The sequence below is a fragment of the Saccostrea cucullata genome, unplaced genomic scaffold, assembly GCF_032062105.1.
Source record: "Saccostrea cucullata isolate Sc308-1 unplaced genomic scaffold, CSIRO_AGI_Scuc_v1 ctg412, whole genome shotgun sequence".
Classification (NCBI taxonomy): Eukaryota; Metazoa; Mollusca; class Bivalvia; order Ostreida; family Ostreidae; genus Saccostrea; species Saccostrea cuccullata.
The window spans coordinates 139,010-154,686 of NW_026923551.1; the positions used below are offsets into that span (position 1 = coordinate 139,010).

Genomic DNA, 15,677 nt, shown 5'->3' on the forward strand with positions numbered 1-15,677 from the left:
ACTAACTTAGGATGATAACATATTTGTTTAACCTTAACGGCTTTCTCCATATAAGTTTCAACTTTTATTGTTTTATTTTATAGTTCCACGCTATCCCCTGGAGTCATGATTTTAACAAATCTGCATCTTCAAAGTATCTGAGGATGTTTCCATTAAAAGATAACCTAACATGATTTTGCTGTTCTTGAGCGTGTTGGTAAGACTTTCCTACTTTTTTCTACGTAAAACTTTGGTCCTCCACTGTGGCCCGCGCTAATCCTGTGGGTCATGATTCAAACAAATTTGAATTTACTCTACCTGGGAATATTTCCATATAAATATCATTAAACATGACTTTGCTTTTCTCAAGAAAATGATTTTTAATAATATTATTCTATACATTTCTATGTAAATCTTTGACCGTCCCTTGTGAACCCACCTTACCCTCCGGGCATCATAATTTGTATCTTAAATCTATACCACCTTAGGATGCTTCTATATAATATGACCAATCATGACTTCTCTATTCCTCATCAGAAGATTTTTAAAGATTTTCCCATGTAAAACTACCAATCATGGCTTTCCTGTTATCCAGATTTTTTCCTATATATTCCTATGTAAAACTTTGATCGTCCGTTTTAGCCCAACTCTACCACCGTGGGTTATGATTTAAACAAACTTAAATTTACACTACCTGTGGATGCTTACATATAAGTTTTATCTTTCCTGGCCCAGTGGTTCTTGAAAAGAAGTTTTGTAAAGATTTTTCCTGTATATTCTTTTATACATGTAAAACTTTGATCGTCCTATATAACCCCATCCTACCCCCAGGGATCATGATTTGACCCAATTTGAATCTACACTGAGGATGTGTTCAAATTAATTTCATATTTCCTAGCCCAGTGGTTCTTCCATGAGGAGAAGATCTTTAAATGATACCACTGATTTATTTAAAATTATCTCCCCTTGGAATACGGCGTGGCCCTTCATTTAACAAACGTTAATCCCCTTCATCCAATTAAGAATACTTTGTGGCAAATTTGGTTGAAATTGGTCAGGTGGTTTTTGAGAAAAAAAGTTGAAAAGTTGAAAAGTTTACAGACAGATAATATCAATCCTATGATCGACTATATGCTACCGATTCGATTTTATAAACGATAGAAAGTTTTACAATTTGGCAACACTATTCGATATGCATATTGCACATAGACAGTTTAATGCATGTGTAGCACAATCCTAAAAGCTGGCAATGGACTTGATGTAGGCATCATGTGGTATATTCTTTCCTTTAACTTTTCTTTAGACAGCACCGGGATATTTTTTCTATTGGTTTAAGGTATTCATCTCGGATGTGCAGATCAAAGCTGTTTCACTACAAAATAAAGAAAAAAACCCAGCAGCAGAACTTCATTCTTTACTTAGCAAAAAAGGGAACATTCTAAAAAAAAAAGGTAGTGGGAGGGCGGGTTTTTAAAGTTACAAAACATTTCATGTATTTTATTGCAAGCAGTTGTTATGTGTCTTTACCTTCGAAAGGTTCAGGAGAAAGGAATGTGAATAACAATCCCGACCTTTTATATACTACACTTGATGTGTCAACCGAACCCGACCCTTAAAAGCCAACATTCAAATAGCAAATACTTGGGACCTATAAACTAGGATATAGGTCCCTTCAAATATACTTTTCTTGTAAAATAAAGGCATCTATTTTGTATACACAAATAGATGCTATTAATTTTGAAATATGCTCAATTTGAAGTCATTTTAAAGGAGTTGTCTTACCGACTACAATCATAATGAAGTTAGTTCATAATGAATGAAGCTTTTTTTCAATGTCATACAAATTAACATAACTTTTAATGATTTTTTTTAATACCACTTCGCGGTATATGAAGCGTAACTATCACAGGGTATGATAAATTGCACAATATAAGTTAAAATAAGCTTCATTCTTTTAAAAATATATTTTGTTAATATAAACTACAATATGTTACACATTTCTTTGTTGTTCTTTTATTTTCGAAATGCATATTACAATAAGATCAAATTTTATATCCAGTAAACGATTGATCAGCACCTGTTGAGTCACTGCTGCTAAACATAGTTCCTCCTTGAATGATTTTTACCCATACTCTATCATTTTTGTTCAGCTTTAACGCTATGGAGTTAGTAGAAATTCTATAGGCGTGGTCACGTCTTCCATATAAAAGGTGTTTAGCCATCTCAACTCCATTTAATTGAATACTAAAAAAAATATCTTGATTGTTCATTTCCTGTGTGAGTCTGACAAAGAACACGTAAGTTCCATCAACAGGTGCTGTGAAGATACCGTTTTTATTGTTATATCCACCGCCGACATTACAAAGAACGTGAAGAAAGACTAGTGTCTGACCATTAGAAGGGGTGATATATGACGTTATTGTAGCACTAAATGCTACAGTATCAGATGTACCTGAAAACATTGAAAATAAATCATCAATCAGCAATAACTATTGTTAAAATACGTTGCTTGATTCGTTCTATTTTTTAACAACTTGTATTTAGTTTGTGGGTGAAATAAAAACAAACATGATCGGAAAATTTTATAATTAGCTCAAAATTCAATATAATTTTAAATATTTACATTTCCAATGTTTTTTGCGAGACAACATTACAAATAATTAATGTACTGTATCTGTAATGAATGTAATGCTTTATTAAACGTCACGTTTTAAAAAACATGCAGGGTGGCACTAATAGAGAAAAAAGCGGGGCTTTTAGCACTTGGAATGGCGGAATCAAGAGCATGTAAGGAATGCATTTTTTCTTACAGTTGCATGAGGAAATCGTCGAAGGCATTTATGCATAAAATGATCACGCAAGCCAATCGATTAATCACATCACGAAATCGAAAAAAAACGAAAACGATACCATTTAAAATTCAATTCCTCTAGTAAATGTTGGCTGCGTAAAATATAAATTGAAGTTAGACACATGCATCACCTATATTCAAAAATGTATTTAATTTTCAATTTTAGAATATAAAACACGAATTCTGCAGAGTACATGTACGTTTTTATGCGAGAAGTAAAATTCGATTTCTTAAAAAGGGGACCTGTCGTTTTTTCGATAATAAAGGAAAAGCAACTTTATATATTAAATATGAAAAACATATATATTGGAAAAGATTCACTTTATGGAAGAAAATATATTATGTATCTCGTATTTTATAAAGGGAAAGAACATTTTGATTAGCAATCTTTTCAATTTTTAGAAAACCTTTAATTCTGAATAACTACTTCCACCTCAATCCCCATACACCAGTGCTTAGTCTTTTGACGTCTGGATTGACAGACATTGCACCAAGAAGGGTATTTCACACTTGCAAATACCGTAAAGTGGGTTATTTTAGCGGGGTGCTAATTTTGGCTTATTTTGGCGTTTTGATAGAAGCCCGCCAAAATCTTAATCGCTAAAATATTAAGTACTCTTCTTAGTGATTATCTGCAAAGAGTAGAAACCCTGAGTCCGCTAAAATAAGTTGCGCCAAAATTATTGGCATACCTTTGAGCAGTCTAAACGCCAAATTTTACACCCGCCAAGAAAACCCGCTATACGGTATTAAAAATCTTTTGACAAACTCTATCTCGATTGACTGCTTTAACTCCAATTCTTAATTACATAATGCCATGGTTCACTTTCTTTTTGCTTAATGAATGACTCTAATTCTTTGCCATATTATCGAATATAATCCAGGTTGGGTCAGTTTACGCTTTATAAATCGAGAGTCGGATTATAAAAAAGCGTAAACTGACCAAACCAGATTGTACTCGATAGTATGGCCGAGGATTAGTGTCATTCCTTATAATTTAATTTTAAGATAATTAAACAACTTTGGATGTAAAATTGTGTTGCTTTCTGTGAGTTCAAATTTACCGCGCAATAATACAACCGAAGAAACGAAAGTGATTTAAAGCGATGGGAGGTATTTACTAATACATAGATCTAGCAGCCATGATGTTTGTTTACATGAGGTTAGAACACGTAACCGTTTGAAGTTGAAGGAACATTTATTAAATCTGAAAATTTTCATGGATTCCGAGGACCTGGAATGAAGGGATTGTATGGATAGGATGATTAACTAGGTCGTCAAGGGGGTGTGTCCCAAAACCAAATCAGATCATACAAAATAATTTGCGTTCCTTTTTTATAGTAAGCGCAGTGCAAATAGAACATTATGTTTACTTTTACGGACATCATATAGAAATATATTATTACAGAGAAAGATTTCTTGAAGAAATAAATGTAAAATAAAATTTTGGTTTTAATAAATTGCTTCTAAAATCATAGCTCCTTTGATATAGCTGATGTAGACGGACGAAGCACAATAAAAAAAGCTAAAAACTGACGTTAAGATTCTTAAATTTTCCTCGCTGTCTTTCTATGATTTGCAATTTTTAACAATTAACGTAGGTATAACTTTCTTATAGATCTACACACGTACTGAAATTTTTGAAGTAATGTAAGATTGGTGTCCCCTGCTTCCGGAAAAACAGGTTTGCCTCGCGCGAAATTTACAAATTATTGAATGTATGTAAATTCGAAAATTCCTTAAAAATGTGTACAGAAGTTTCTTTTCATATACAATATTTATCACACGATGATATTTATTTTATGCGAAAGTTTGTACACTTCATAAGTCTTTGATTCTTTATTTCACGCGTTAAACATTTCATTTAGTACTATTATTTAGCAAATCAAAAAGGAAACATTTTTATTTAACAAACGAGGCTCTTGTTATTGCAATAAATAAAATCCAAACAGTAGCAGCTCTATAGGTCAAATACATGTATACACGTTTATTTCAGTGAAGAATCATTTTTTTAGATAAAGTCTCATAACTGCATCGATATTCGTATGTAAAAAGTGCGTTATGAAAATTTGTTTGCACTAACGCTGCGGCTAAATGTATGAGACAATATCTTTTCAAAAATAATAATTCCTTGCTTATATTTAATTTTAATAATACTCTTTGCCTTGGCTGCAAATGTGATGTATATTTTAAAACTCATGTATTGTCCTTCGTATAAGCTTCAGTCAATGAAATAGCCAATGCAACAGCTTCTAGTCAATGTGAGAGTGATTTTTGAATTTCGCTAATAATGCCGCACTTCCTCGACGTTCAACGATTGTAACGTCAAATTAAAAGCATACTGGCACATTTTGACCCCCTTTCCGTGCCTTGATGCCTTGAATGCCGTACATTTCCATTCACTTCATATCATATGCAACAAGAGGCCCATGCGTCACATTGCTCACCTGAGTAACTTTGGTCATTTTGTCATTTCATAGATTCCCCACATTGTAAAACCTAATTTGACCTTGACAATCCATGTCATCCAGGGTCAAAATTAAAATATGTCATTTCATAGATTCCCCACATTGTAAAACCTAATTTGACCTTGACAATCCATGTCATCCAGGGTCAAAATTAAAATAATTCAGAACCTATACTACCCAAGGATGCTTCCACATAAGTTTCAGCTTTTTTTGTCCAGTTGCTTTTGAGAAGATGATTTTAAAAGTTTTTTTTTTCTAAATATTTCTATATAAAACTTAGATTCCCTACTGTGACCCGCCCTACCCCTGGGGGTCATGATTGAAACAATTTAGAATCTATACTTCCCCAGTATGCTATCACATAAGTTTCAGCTTTTCTGGCCAATTGGTTCTTGAGAACATTTTTTAATTATAATTACCAGATTGTGATATTTTCTTGATTATTTCCCCTTGGAAGAGTACTTGGCTCTTTATTATCAAATTTTAAATTACTTTTACCCAAGGATCCTTTGTATCAAGTTTGACTAAAATTTAAACAGTGGTTCTTGTGAAGAAGTTGAAAATGAGAAATGTTTACGGACGGACGGGCGGACGAACGGAAAACAGGTGATCAGAAAAGCTGTCTTGATCTTTCAGTTGAGATGATCTAAACATGTGTAATATAAATGTATCACGTTAGACATTGTCAAAACTGTGCACAAAATATGGTACCTTACTTGGACTTTATGAAACCTTTAGACGTCTCTTGTATGCCATAGGGAGCTGTTAAAAATATCATTGCAAGTCAAAGGCTCCTTGAAATTTTGTGTGGAAAGAAAAATAATACAGATAGGAAGAAACACAACCTGACGGACGATCGGGAAAACTGATGAACATCAATATCGATAGCCGTCCCATGTCGTCTATAGAGAAACGACATGTAAAGTTTAAATGCTAAAAGTTTTCTTAAGAATTCGCGTGGAAACGATAGTGTTACAGACTGATTGAAAAACAAACAGACGCATGGACAGACAGACCAATCTTATGTCACCCACTTTTAGCGGGGGACAACAACTACTTGTACAAAAAAGACATCTCATGAATTGAAGGATCAGTGTCCTGTAGTTTAATATATATGCAAAACGACTATCTAAATCCAGTGTAGTCTTTAATGAAATAAAATACATGTAGTCAACCAGGGTATACCCAAAAACATAAATTGAGGAATTTAAGACGGTTAGACATTAGTAAATGCAAACCTTGAGTGATGAACAGGAATAAGTTCATCGACGAAAATTTTATTTGAACTGTTAGGAAGATAATTGAAAATAACCAACACAAAACAATATTTCAGAAATATCTATATGTTTGGGATTTGAAATCCTTATTTATGTACATGTACTATTCCAGATAGATAGATTTTCTCCTGAACCAGAAATGGTAAAGGGTCATTTAAGCTTAGTGTATATGGTAAGTCAATCAGTAAATTGTAAAATTCTTACCTAAATGTAAAAAAAAAGTTCTCTTTTTTTTTAAAATTAATGCTTATGACGTCGAAGATTTATGGCAATTTGACTTCATGATATAGCCAGTTAAATAACATAAAATTGATCTCAATTTACAATACTTTGATATAGAACTTTGATTAACACATTAAATAAAATATTCATCTATATTTTTAAAATCATTTCCCTACGCATATTTCCCTCATTATGCCATCACATATGTTTTTTCTGTTAAAGAAGTCCGTGCAATATTTGATCGGCCCTCATTCTTATCTGATAAAGGAAAACAGATAAACATGGTGCGTTAGGTTATCTTATTATAATATAATGTTAATTAATTGAATTGATAGACTTCTCCAAAAAAGGATATCCGTGCATGATATTTGTTATTGATGAAATATACATATAGAAAAAACCAACAGCAATTAAGCTCAAAACCCAATTAAACAATACATGTCACAATCGCGACCCTAGCAAACACGCACCTACAATAAAATATCAGAGATGGGAACAGGTGCCGTTGAATAATCAGTATGCCCCGTCGACGGGTCTCATCTGCTAAGTGCTCGACATGGTAGTCTGTATTTGATACATGTAATTTGCCCATTGTTTCTACCATAACACTCAAGAGATCTTGAGGAGACTTTTGATTTTCTTGTTTTATTAACTTGTCTTATCCATAATTATGTCAAAGAAATATTGATAGTTATAGCGGCAAATACCGTAAATAAACAAGTTTATGAGCAAAATATAAATTATTCATATGACAATCTACCAAGTAGAAGTAAGCCTCAATAATACCTCAATAAACACTTCATAACGCTTGGTAAGGCCATTGGAATGACATGAGGTCAACAACCTAAAGAACAGTCGTTAATTTACATACCCAAAATACGAGTGTAGGAAATCATTGATTTGAGTAATTTAATTGAAGTTATTAGAATAATCACTGGCAATTTCAATTTCAACTAGGTAATGAAGAAGGTATACATTTATGTTGTTACATTTCGGCACTCTTTTGCTGGTATACACATGTTTAGTGTTCCTCAATTACAGAATTCAGCATGTGATAAGATGATAAAAAATTGTGTTATTCTCTTTTAGTTCATGATATTGTGATAAGGTTTTACAAACCTAATAAAATTTATGTAGTTGTGATATTTCTTATGATTTCAGAAATGTCTTTGGACGTTTGGATATCTTCATGCTCCATCCGAACTAATGATCTTGATGCCCCCATGATGATAATAAAGGGTTTAAATACATATAAGACTTTCCTCGGGTATAACAACATTTTAGAACTTAGGATCTTGACCTTTCAGTCAAGTGACTTAAACCATGGTCCTTAGCAAATGTCAGATTCATTTTCTGGTGCCATTCGCGGTCACTCAAAAAAAATATCTGTCGAAAACAAAGACTATGAAATCGTAGATTGTTTTAGGGTAAACTTCCCTTACTTCAGGAAAAGAATTTTTTAGGATGGGTTTCATTTCCTTCATTTTTGGAGAAGTGTAATATTATATTTCTAGATTTAAAAAAAATTGTAGAGGATATTAGTTATTTTCATTCAAGAAATATATTTGATTTTACAGTATACTATGTTTTATAATACACTTGTAAAATCTATATACATCTCGATATTTGTGTTTAAAATTTCGAACTTTAGCTTAATTAGGCTAGAGCCCATGTACATGTACCATACATCCCTATTTTTACCTTCTCTATCAAGTAATTGAGTTAAGTCGCTATATTTTCTCTTACTGACGCCTACATTTGAACTTGATATTCAGTAATTATAGCAATTATTCTTACCGTTCATGAAGACGTCCACCTTTGAGAGGAAAGATTCAATGTCTTTAATAGATGATGTTAATTTATTGTTTTTGTTCTCTAACCCAAAGTATTTTTTTCCTCAAATTTAGTACTTCGCTGTCAATATGGTCTGTAAAATAAAAAAACAAATCTTATTAGTCCCCTACCGTTGAAACTGGGGGGGACTATAGGTTTCCTCTCCGTCCGTCCGTCTAGCTGTCTGTCCGTCTGTCTGTCCCCGTCAGTCTGTCCCACTTGGTTTTCCGCACTTTTTTTTCTAAACGCTTGCATATATTGAGCTGAATTTTGGTATGTGAATGTATCTTAATGAGTTACAGATCAAGTTTCAATTTCGCTTCGCTTCATTGATTTTTTTACAGAACTATGGCATTTTGAATATTTTTCATAATCGCTTAATTAAGATCGGGTTCGAACTGCGCTAACTTCCGATTGTCAACAAAAATATGAAGCGAGACGATGGAGAAATTAGTTGAATTTTCGTCTTAATGTGGATTATTTTATTAGTTTTAAGGCATTTACAACTTGGACATGACTTTTGCATATTATAAAATGACATCCTGAAGAAAAAGGGGAATCCGGTAGGGGACATGTATTGCTTATGCAATACTCTCAGAATGCTTGTTAGTAGATAAAATACCTTTGAAAAATGTAATGCTTATCATATTGAAATATAAATTGTAAGTCATTCCTTTTATACATTGTAATAAACCTACATTTTATACATTTTTATTGTAAAAAATAAAGTAATCAAAATGTTTAGACATGAAAGATCTTGCAGGAAAATCATTGAGCATTTCACTGAAAGAAAAATTATAATAAAACCTTTCTTCAATAACAACCTCATTGAAAAACTAAGTTTCTTAAAATGAAAGCAAACAAAAAATATAGGATTTATTTATCAATGCAAATCACATTTTCTGGGTTTCTACAAATTAAATTTTCTTGAAGTTATCATTTCTAAACTATCCTTGAATTTTATTTACAATTTCTTTAAGATAAGTATTTTATATATTTATTCATAAAATAAAATAATTAAACTCAAATTCATGATGTTGAACTAATGTTGCAATGTTTTATCTGATCATAGAGTTTTATAGTCTTGGGGGATATATAAAAAAAAAGGGGGAAAATGATTACCTTTTAATGTATTCGAAACATTTATTTGCTGATCTTTCAAATCTGCATTAATGTACGCCTGTTGATGCTTATCCTGTTCATATTCTGTCGAGAAATTTTGAATGCCTACGTTTATTTGCAATAATTCTTGATTGATGAGATTTGCACTGGTGTTAAAAGTTTGTAAAATACTTGAATTCATAGATTCTGTTTCTCTCTCAAGGTCTAGAATTGAGAGAGAAATGTACCTAACCTCCCTCTTAAAATTCTGAATCTCTTTTGTTATGTTTGCAAAATCACACTGACATACAGTCTGGCCTGGGATTGGAATACTATTTAAAGAAACGTTCACATGTTGTTGATGATACATTATCGCTTCCTTTAGGTTGTCATTTTCTTTGGTGAGTTTTGTTATGTTCTTAAGTAGTTGTTGATTCAATGCGTCCTGGTCAATTTTGGCTTGCTTCAGAATACTTATTTCCGTTTCAGCTGCAGTTTGGTCCTTTTTCATTTGTTCAAATTGCTTTGTTAAATCCCGGACATTCCTTTCTAGTTCCATCCTCAGTGTGGTTTCTTGAGTAAGGATCTGATGTAATAATGCTGCATCACTATGAACATTTTTCTCGGGAGAATTAGATGCATATTGTGTGGTGGATGTTGAACTGGGGCTTAAAAGTCCAAAGGTGAAAACAGCGTTGATTGAAATCAAGAAACTGAAAAGAATCGTCATTTTATTAAATCACGCTAATTCTACACTCACAATAGTTCAGGTACATTTGCCTGAACAAGCACTTCGCATTTGTATTTCAAGTGTTTATCTTAGTACTGCGTGGCCGCATATCATAAGTCAACATTTTTAGTAGGCCCATGATTAAAATATTCTGTAAAAATACTGATAACAGGTGGGTAAAATAATGTCAGTCATGTGGTCCAAAGTACTCTTGTACATTAAAGTCAGTATAACTAAGTTTAAAAATTGCAGAGATATTAAAAAGAAGCGTGTTTTCTATTCTTAATTGACTTATATTAAAGCTGAGCACAACTTATGACATCTACCGCTATATTTTACATTCAACAACACTCTCCCTACAACCCCTATATAAGGAGCAGGGGATCTCTTAACAGATAATTATTGTTTTTCGCTATAAAGGTCGGACGAGTGAATATGTACATCTTTTCTGCTGTGCTACTCGGTCGCAATGCGATTATTAAATTTTACGCATTTTTCCAAAACAGGAGAAAACCATCATGACAATTTACACTTGAGACACCATTTACAAAAAAGCAAAGCACTTTAAAACAAAGAATAATCGCAAGAAATCTAATATCACGCAAGAAAAACTTCATGTCGGCCACGAATTTCAAGTGTGCAATCGGGTGTAAAGAAATCGAAAATGTATATACCCATCTGACAGTGCCTATTTATGAGAAGTGTTCAGCTTCAATTGACCAAGAGATAAAGAGGAGGCATGTTAAAGCAACACATAAGCGTTGTGCTTGCGATTCTGATAAGGAAAATATGTTTTAAAGACATTTTAATGTTTTTGTTCATCATCTTTTATTTTATTTTTATTGTAATGTGATAACAAATAAAATTAATGGAAAAATATTGATTTTATTTTTTTGAAATATAAACTTTATTTCATTCCATCCTTCAACTACCCCTTGCATTTGGTCTAATTTAATTATTCCTCACTCAAACAAAAATACTTATTTTTTTTCTTCAATAAAAGTTCGTAACGTCAAAATTTAAGGAGGGAAATAATTTATATTTATAGGAATTTAGCAATATCATACACAGCAAAATGCGAAACCAACGTAAATTTATAAATAAAATAATTGGTCATAATTAATTTTGTAGTTTAGAGAATCTGAAAATGTAATTATGTTAATGGATGATATAAAATATAAGATAGCGACAGAAAAATTCAGATAGTAAATGTAATAAGTCAAAAGTGACTTATGTGACCTAGATATTTAAAACAAATTTGTGAGATTGTATTAAATTGAAGATAAATAAAACTATACACTGTGTTACCTTTATCTCTATTAAAAATTTATGGAAAGGGCTTATATAGGCTATGCCTGCTGCCCAATCCATTAATGTATTTTACATAATAAAATATGTTCAAATCAAAATCTCTATTAAAAAAAACCTTTACCCATTCTCTATCTCTAGTTAAATCTTTTAAACTTTTAAATTTCAAAATTTCTCTACAGCACCAATTACGGAAGTATGGCGTCCATGGGTAACAATTTCCGACGCAGTAGCTTTGGTCCAGCTGTTCTCCGAAACCTTTGAATTAAGATTCCGTCCAGATATTCTGAAAAAATGGGTTTTTTTAAATATTTGAAAATTTGTGAAACAACCGAATAACTTTGAAATGTACGAAGTAACCAATTCTTTGGTTTCTTGAGATTTTTGCACATCTACATGTATTCCCGTTAGTAATTGTAATTAGGAAATTTCCTATTGTAGGTCCAAACTACCCCTAAAAGCCATAAATTAACAAGTTTAAATATTATACTAACTGAGGAAACTTTAACAGAAATTTTCTTGAGAGGTTTTTAAATTTTTTTTCAAGATATATTAAACTTTATTGTAAAATTTTCTGTCAAAACTTGCATATAAGACATGTACAACAAAGCAGAACAAATCATTAAGATCGAAATTGGCTTTTCTGACTATATTTAGTATTTTCCTTTTGTGTCTGAGATGTAATTGCACAGCATTACATGAGTTAAATGCAGGTATAAAAATTATTGAATTAGATTATCTGATCTCTTTTTCAGTTCATTATCTAGACTTGGTATAATTAATAGGTGTACAAGGACATGAGCTTCAACCACCACCTAAGAGTGATAACATTTAAAATCATATAGAAAAACTATCTACATGCGTTTTATATTTTTAAGGATAGAAAATAAGTGTGTCACTCTAAAGGATAATTATGTCCTCGTGTACATGTAAAATACCAATACTTCATGTAACTCAATTCTCTTTGCCAGATAATCAAGTGGACGTAAAGTAAATAAAGCAAAATAAATTGAAAAATAAAAATGCAGCAGTATCTGACCTACATGTTCATTTATTTTACATGTATGTACAAGTAATATTAAAATAGAAAATATGCAGTCGTTATATGAAAGTGTGTTTAATGTAGAGCTTAAATTATATTTAGACCATCCATTTATTAACCTACATGTAACGTGTTGTTGATAATATACGTGTCAACTATCATGTGTTTATTAATCCACGTGGAACGATTAGCAGCACAAACCATTTGTGAACTAATATTACACACATGTGTTATCCAACCGCATGTTTTTCGTACGTTGTGTGAAATATTTGTGTTTCACACACATTATTCATAATTATGTTTTGCAACATACAAAAATCGTACAGTTGTATTACACGAATGTGTTACATACTTTTGAAGTATAGACAAGTATATGCTACAACGTGTTACGAGTACGTAAAATAATTATCTGTGTAGTCATTCAATGAAACGTGCAGATATAATCTTAACGTCGTGCTTTACTATGCAATGATCAGGCACTCCAGTATAAAAATTAGTTATATGCTTGACAACCAATTTGTATAGATCGTAATTTTAATTAATTTAAATAGCGTAGAGAGTATTTAAAGAAAATATTTGCACAGAATGTATTGTACATATAAGGTTTTTTAATGAAACTTCTTATCCAAGTCCATCAGGTTATATACTAAGGATTTTCTATGATGTGCGTTGAGTCTCCTTCAGCAGCTGTTACTAACAAATAGTCCAGCAAAAAAGAATCCAACTCGTTGCAAAGCAACGAGTATTCTTTCGTTGGAGCTGCGTAGAAGGAGAAATGACTTTGAGTCAAGGTCAGGCCACATTCTCTTGATAAGCATTCTTTAAAATTGTGGATATCATCTTTTGTTTTACTATTACAAAAGATAGCAAAGGAATGTTCGTGACATTGAGCTTGTCAAAATGACCTTGCGTCACATCATGAAACACGCTAGTGATGATCATCTCCCATGTGTTACGGTACCGTATTGTTAAATCCACACATTTTTTTACAGAAAATGCATCAAGCCAAAACATCTTATCTCAATGACCTTGATTCAAGGCCACGGTACACTCGTTATGGTATGATATGATCAGTAATTCAAACCTCAAGGTCACGGAGTCAAAAATCAGTGTATTTCGAAAAATTTTGTCTCAGGTAATACAAAAGCCTAGGGTGAATTAAAAGCCCTATCTCTTCTCATTCATAAGGTATGAATATTGTTAATGTTTTTGAAAAGCAGGTCAAACTTTAAGGTCAAGGGGTCAAAAATCATAGTGAATTTTAAAAAGCCTTGTCACAGGTAATACACGTTTATGAAATTGAAGCTTTCAAAAGTTATTTTTTCAGTACGTCAAGCTTCAAAATCAAGGTCAAGGAGTACAAAATCACAGTTTTTTTAAATGTCTTGTCACAAAACATGCACATGTGAAATATGAAAGTTCTATTTCAACTCATTCAAATATTATTATCAAATTTAAAGTTTTTGTGACCAGACTGGCTGACGAATAAGGTTTATTATTATACCGCATTATAAATATTCTACAGAACGCGTTATCTGATTGGTTCTAGGTTATCACGTGATCGGGCCGTACAACTTCATATTTCCCGGCCGTCGGCACACTTTTCATCATATTCCACCTCTTCGGATACCTAGTTTATTTTCCCGCAATAATTATCGTTCATTAAAAGAAAACTCCCGAGAGTAGTAGCTTGGTTTACATCACAAAACTGATGATAATGTGTTGACCAAAGGGTTTTATAGTAACTTTACTGTAAAAAATGAAAGTGAATTTGAGAGTGGTGCCGAATTTGAAAGTTTTTTTTAAGGTTTTGCTTGTTTCGGTATAATAAACAATTTATTGCATGAATGTTCGGGAAACATGTAGACTTATTCAGCCAAGAAATATCATATTTCCCTCTGGCGAAGCCCTCGGGAAAAATGATTTTTCTTGGCTGAATAAGTCTTCATATTTCCCTCACTATCATGCAATAAATGTATAATGTACCCTAAAAATAAATACATGTAATTTGAATAAATTGAGAAATATGAATAACAAAAAAAAGGAGAGAATGTTAGAATATAAATTATGTCTCCTTCTTGATATTTCTTTAAAGACTTATAAATAAATTATTGTTCAAGTACCTGCATTACATGTACGTTGCGGATTCAAGACGCGGAGACGGGTTCTTTCGATGGTCGCGTTACGGGGCTGGATCAATATAACCTGATTCCACCTCTGATTTTAAAAGGTCTCTCTTTGCGCTGCTTTGATTTATATTGTATGAACTGTCTTGTTGGCCTGAAATATTGTTCATTTTTTCCGTATTTTTGAGTATGCCCGAAGGCCGTCAATATTGCATATATCGTACATGTATAAATGTCTAGCCTTTCACTTGCTGCAGAAATGTAGAATGATATAGTCAGACAAGAGAGCTACTGTGCCACCCATTGAAAAAAAATGTATATCTTTTGCGCACAAAAAGGTGCATTGAAGCCATATTCAATATCCGTGTTTTTCAATTGCTGCACTCTTAAAATGTTATTTACCGTGTGCATATTCCTTCACTTTTTCCTACAACAAAACATTCCTTTTAACCCTTTTTATAGTCCTAAGTTGGGGATAATTTGTTCCAACGATCTTTTTGCAGATGTCAAGCACAAGTACTTGATAGAGGTCTCAGGAAAATTTCGAAATCCATCTTATCTGCAGTTGATCTCAGATAAGAAATTAATTCAGAACCGAGAGCAACTTTTTGTACGCAATCAATATATGTCATTGTAGCTCTCTGGTCATCCATCTCACTTTTTCTTTTTATATATATACCGAGATTTTAATTATATATTTCGCATTTCCTTTTCATATATCGAGATTTTGTTTACATGTT

The 15,677-nt window shown here is 32.3% G+C and overlaps 1 protein-coding gene across 1 annotated transcript; it reads right to left on the minus strand.

The window, feature by feature from the left end:
- Positions 1-1,899: 1,899 nt before the first annotated feature.
- LOC134264289 (uncharacterized) lies at positions 1,900-10,486 on the minus strand. The gene is made up of 3 exons (XM_062746591.1): positions 9,753-10,486; positions 8,595-8,724; positions 1,900-2,431 (listed from the first exon to the last, which is right to left on the minus strand). The coding sequence occupies exons 1-2, from the start codon at positions 10,459-10,461 to the stop codon at positions 8,657-8,659; spliced, it is 777 nt and encodes a 258-aa protein (XP_062602575.1). The 5' UTR covers positions 10,462-10,486; the 3' UTR covers positions 1,900-2,431; positions 8,595-8,656.
- Between the last annotated feature and the right edge of the window lie 5,191 nt (positions 10,487-15,677).

Coding starts and splice junctions, on each gene's coding strand:
- LOC134264289 (XM_062746591.1), bottom strand. CDS start 10,461: ATGACGATTCTTTTCAGTTTCTTGATTTCAATCAACGCTGTTTTCACC. Junction 8,725..9,752: donor TGTTTCGAATACATTAAAAG/GTAATCATTTTC, acceptor TTTATTTTACAG/ACCATATTGACAGCGAAGTA.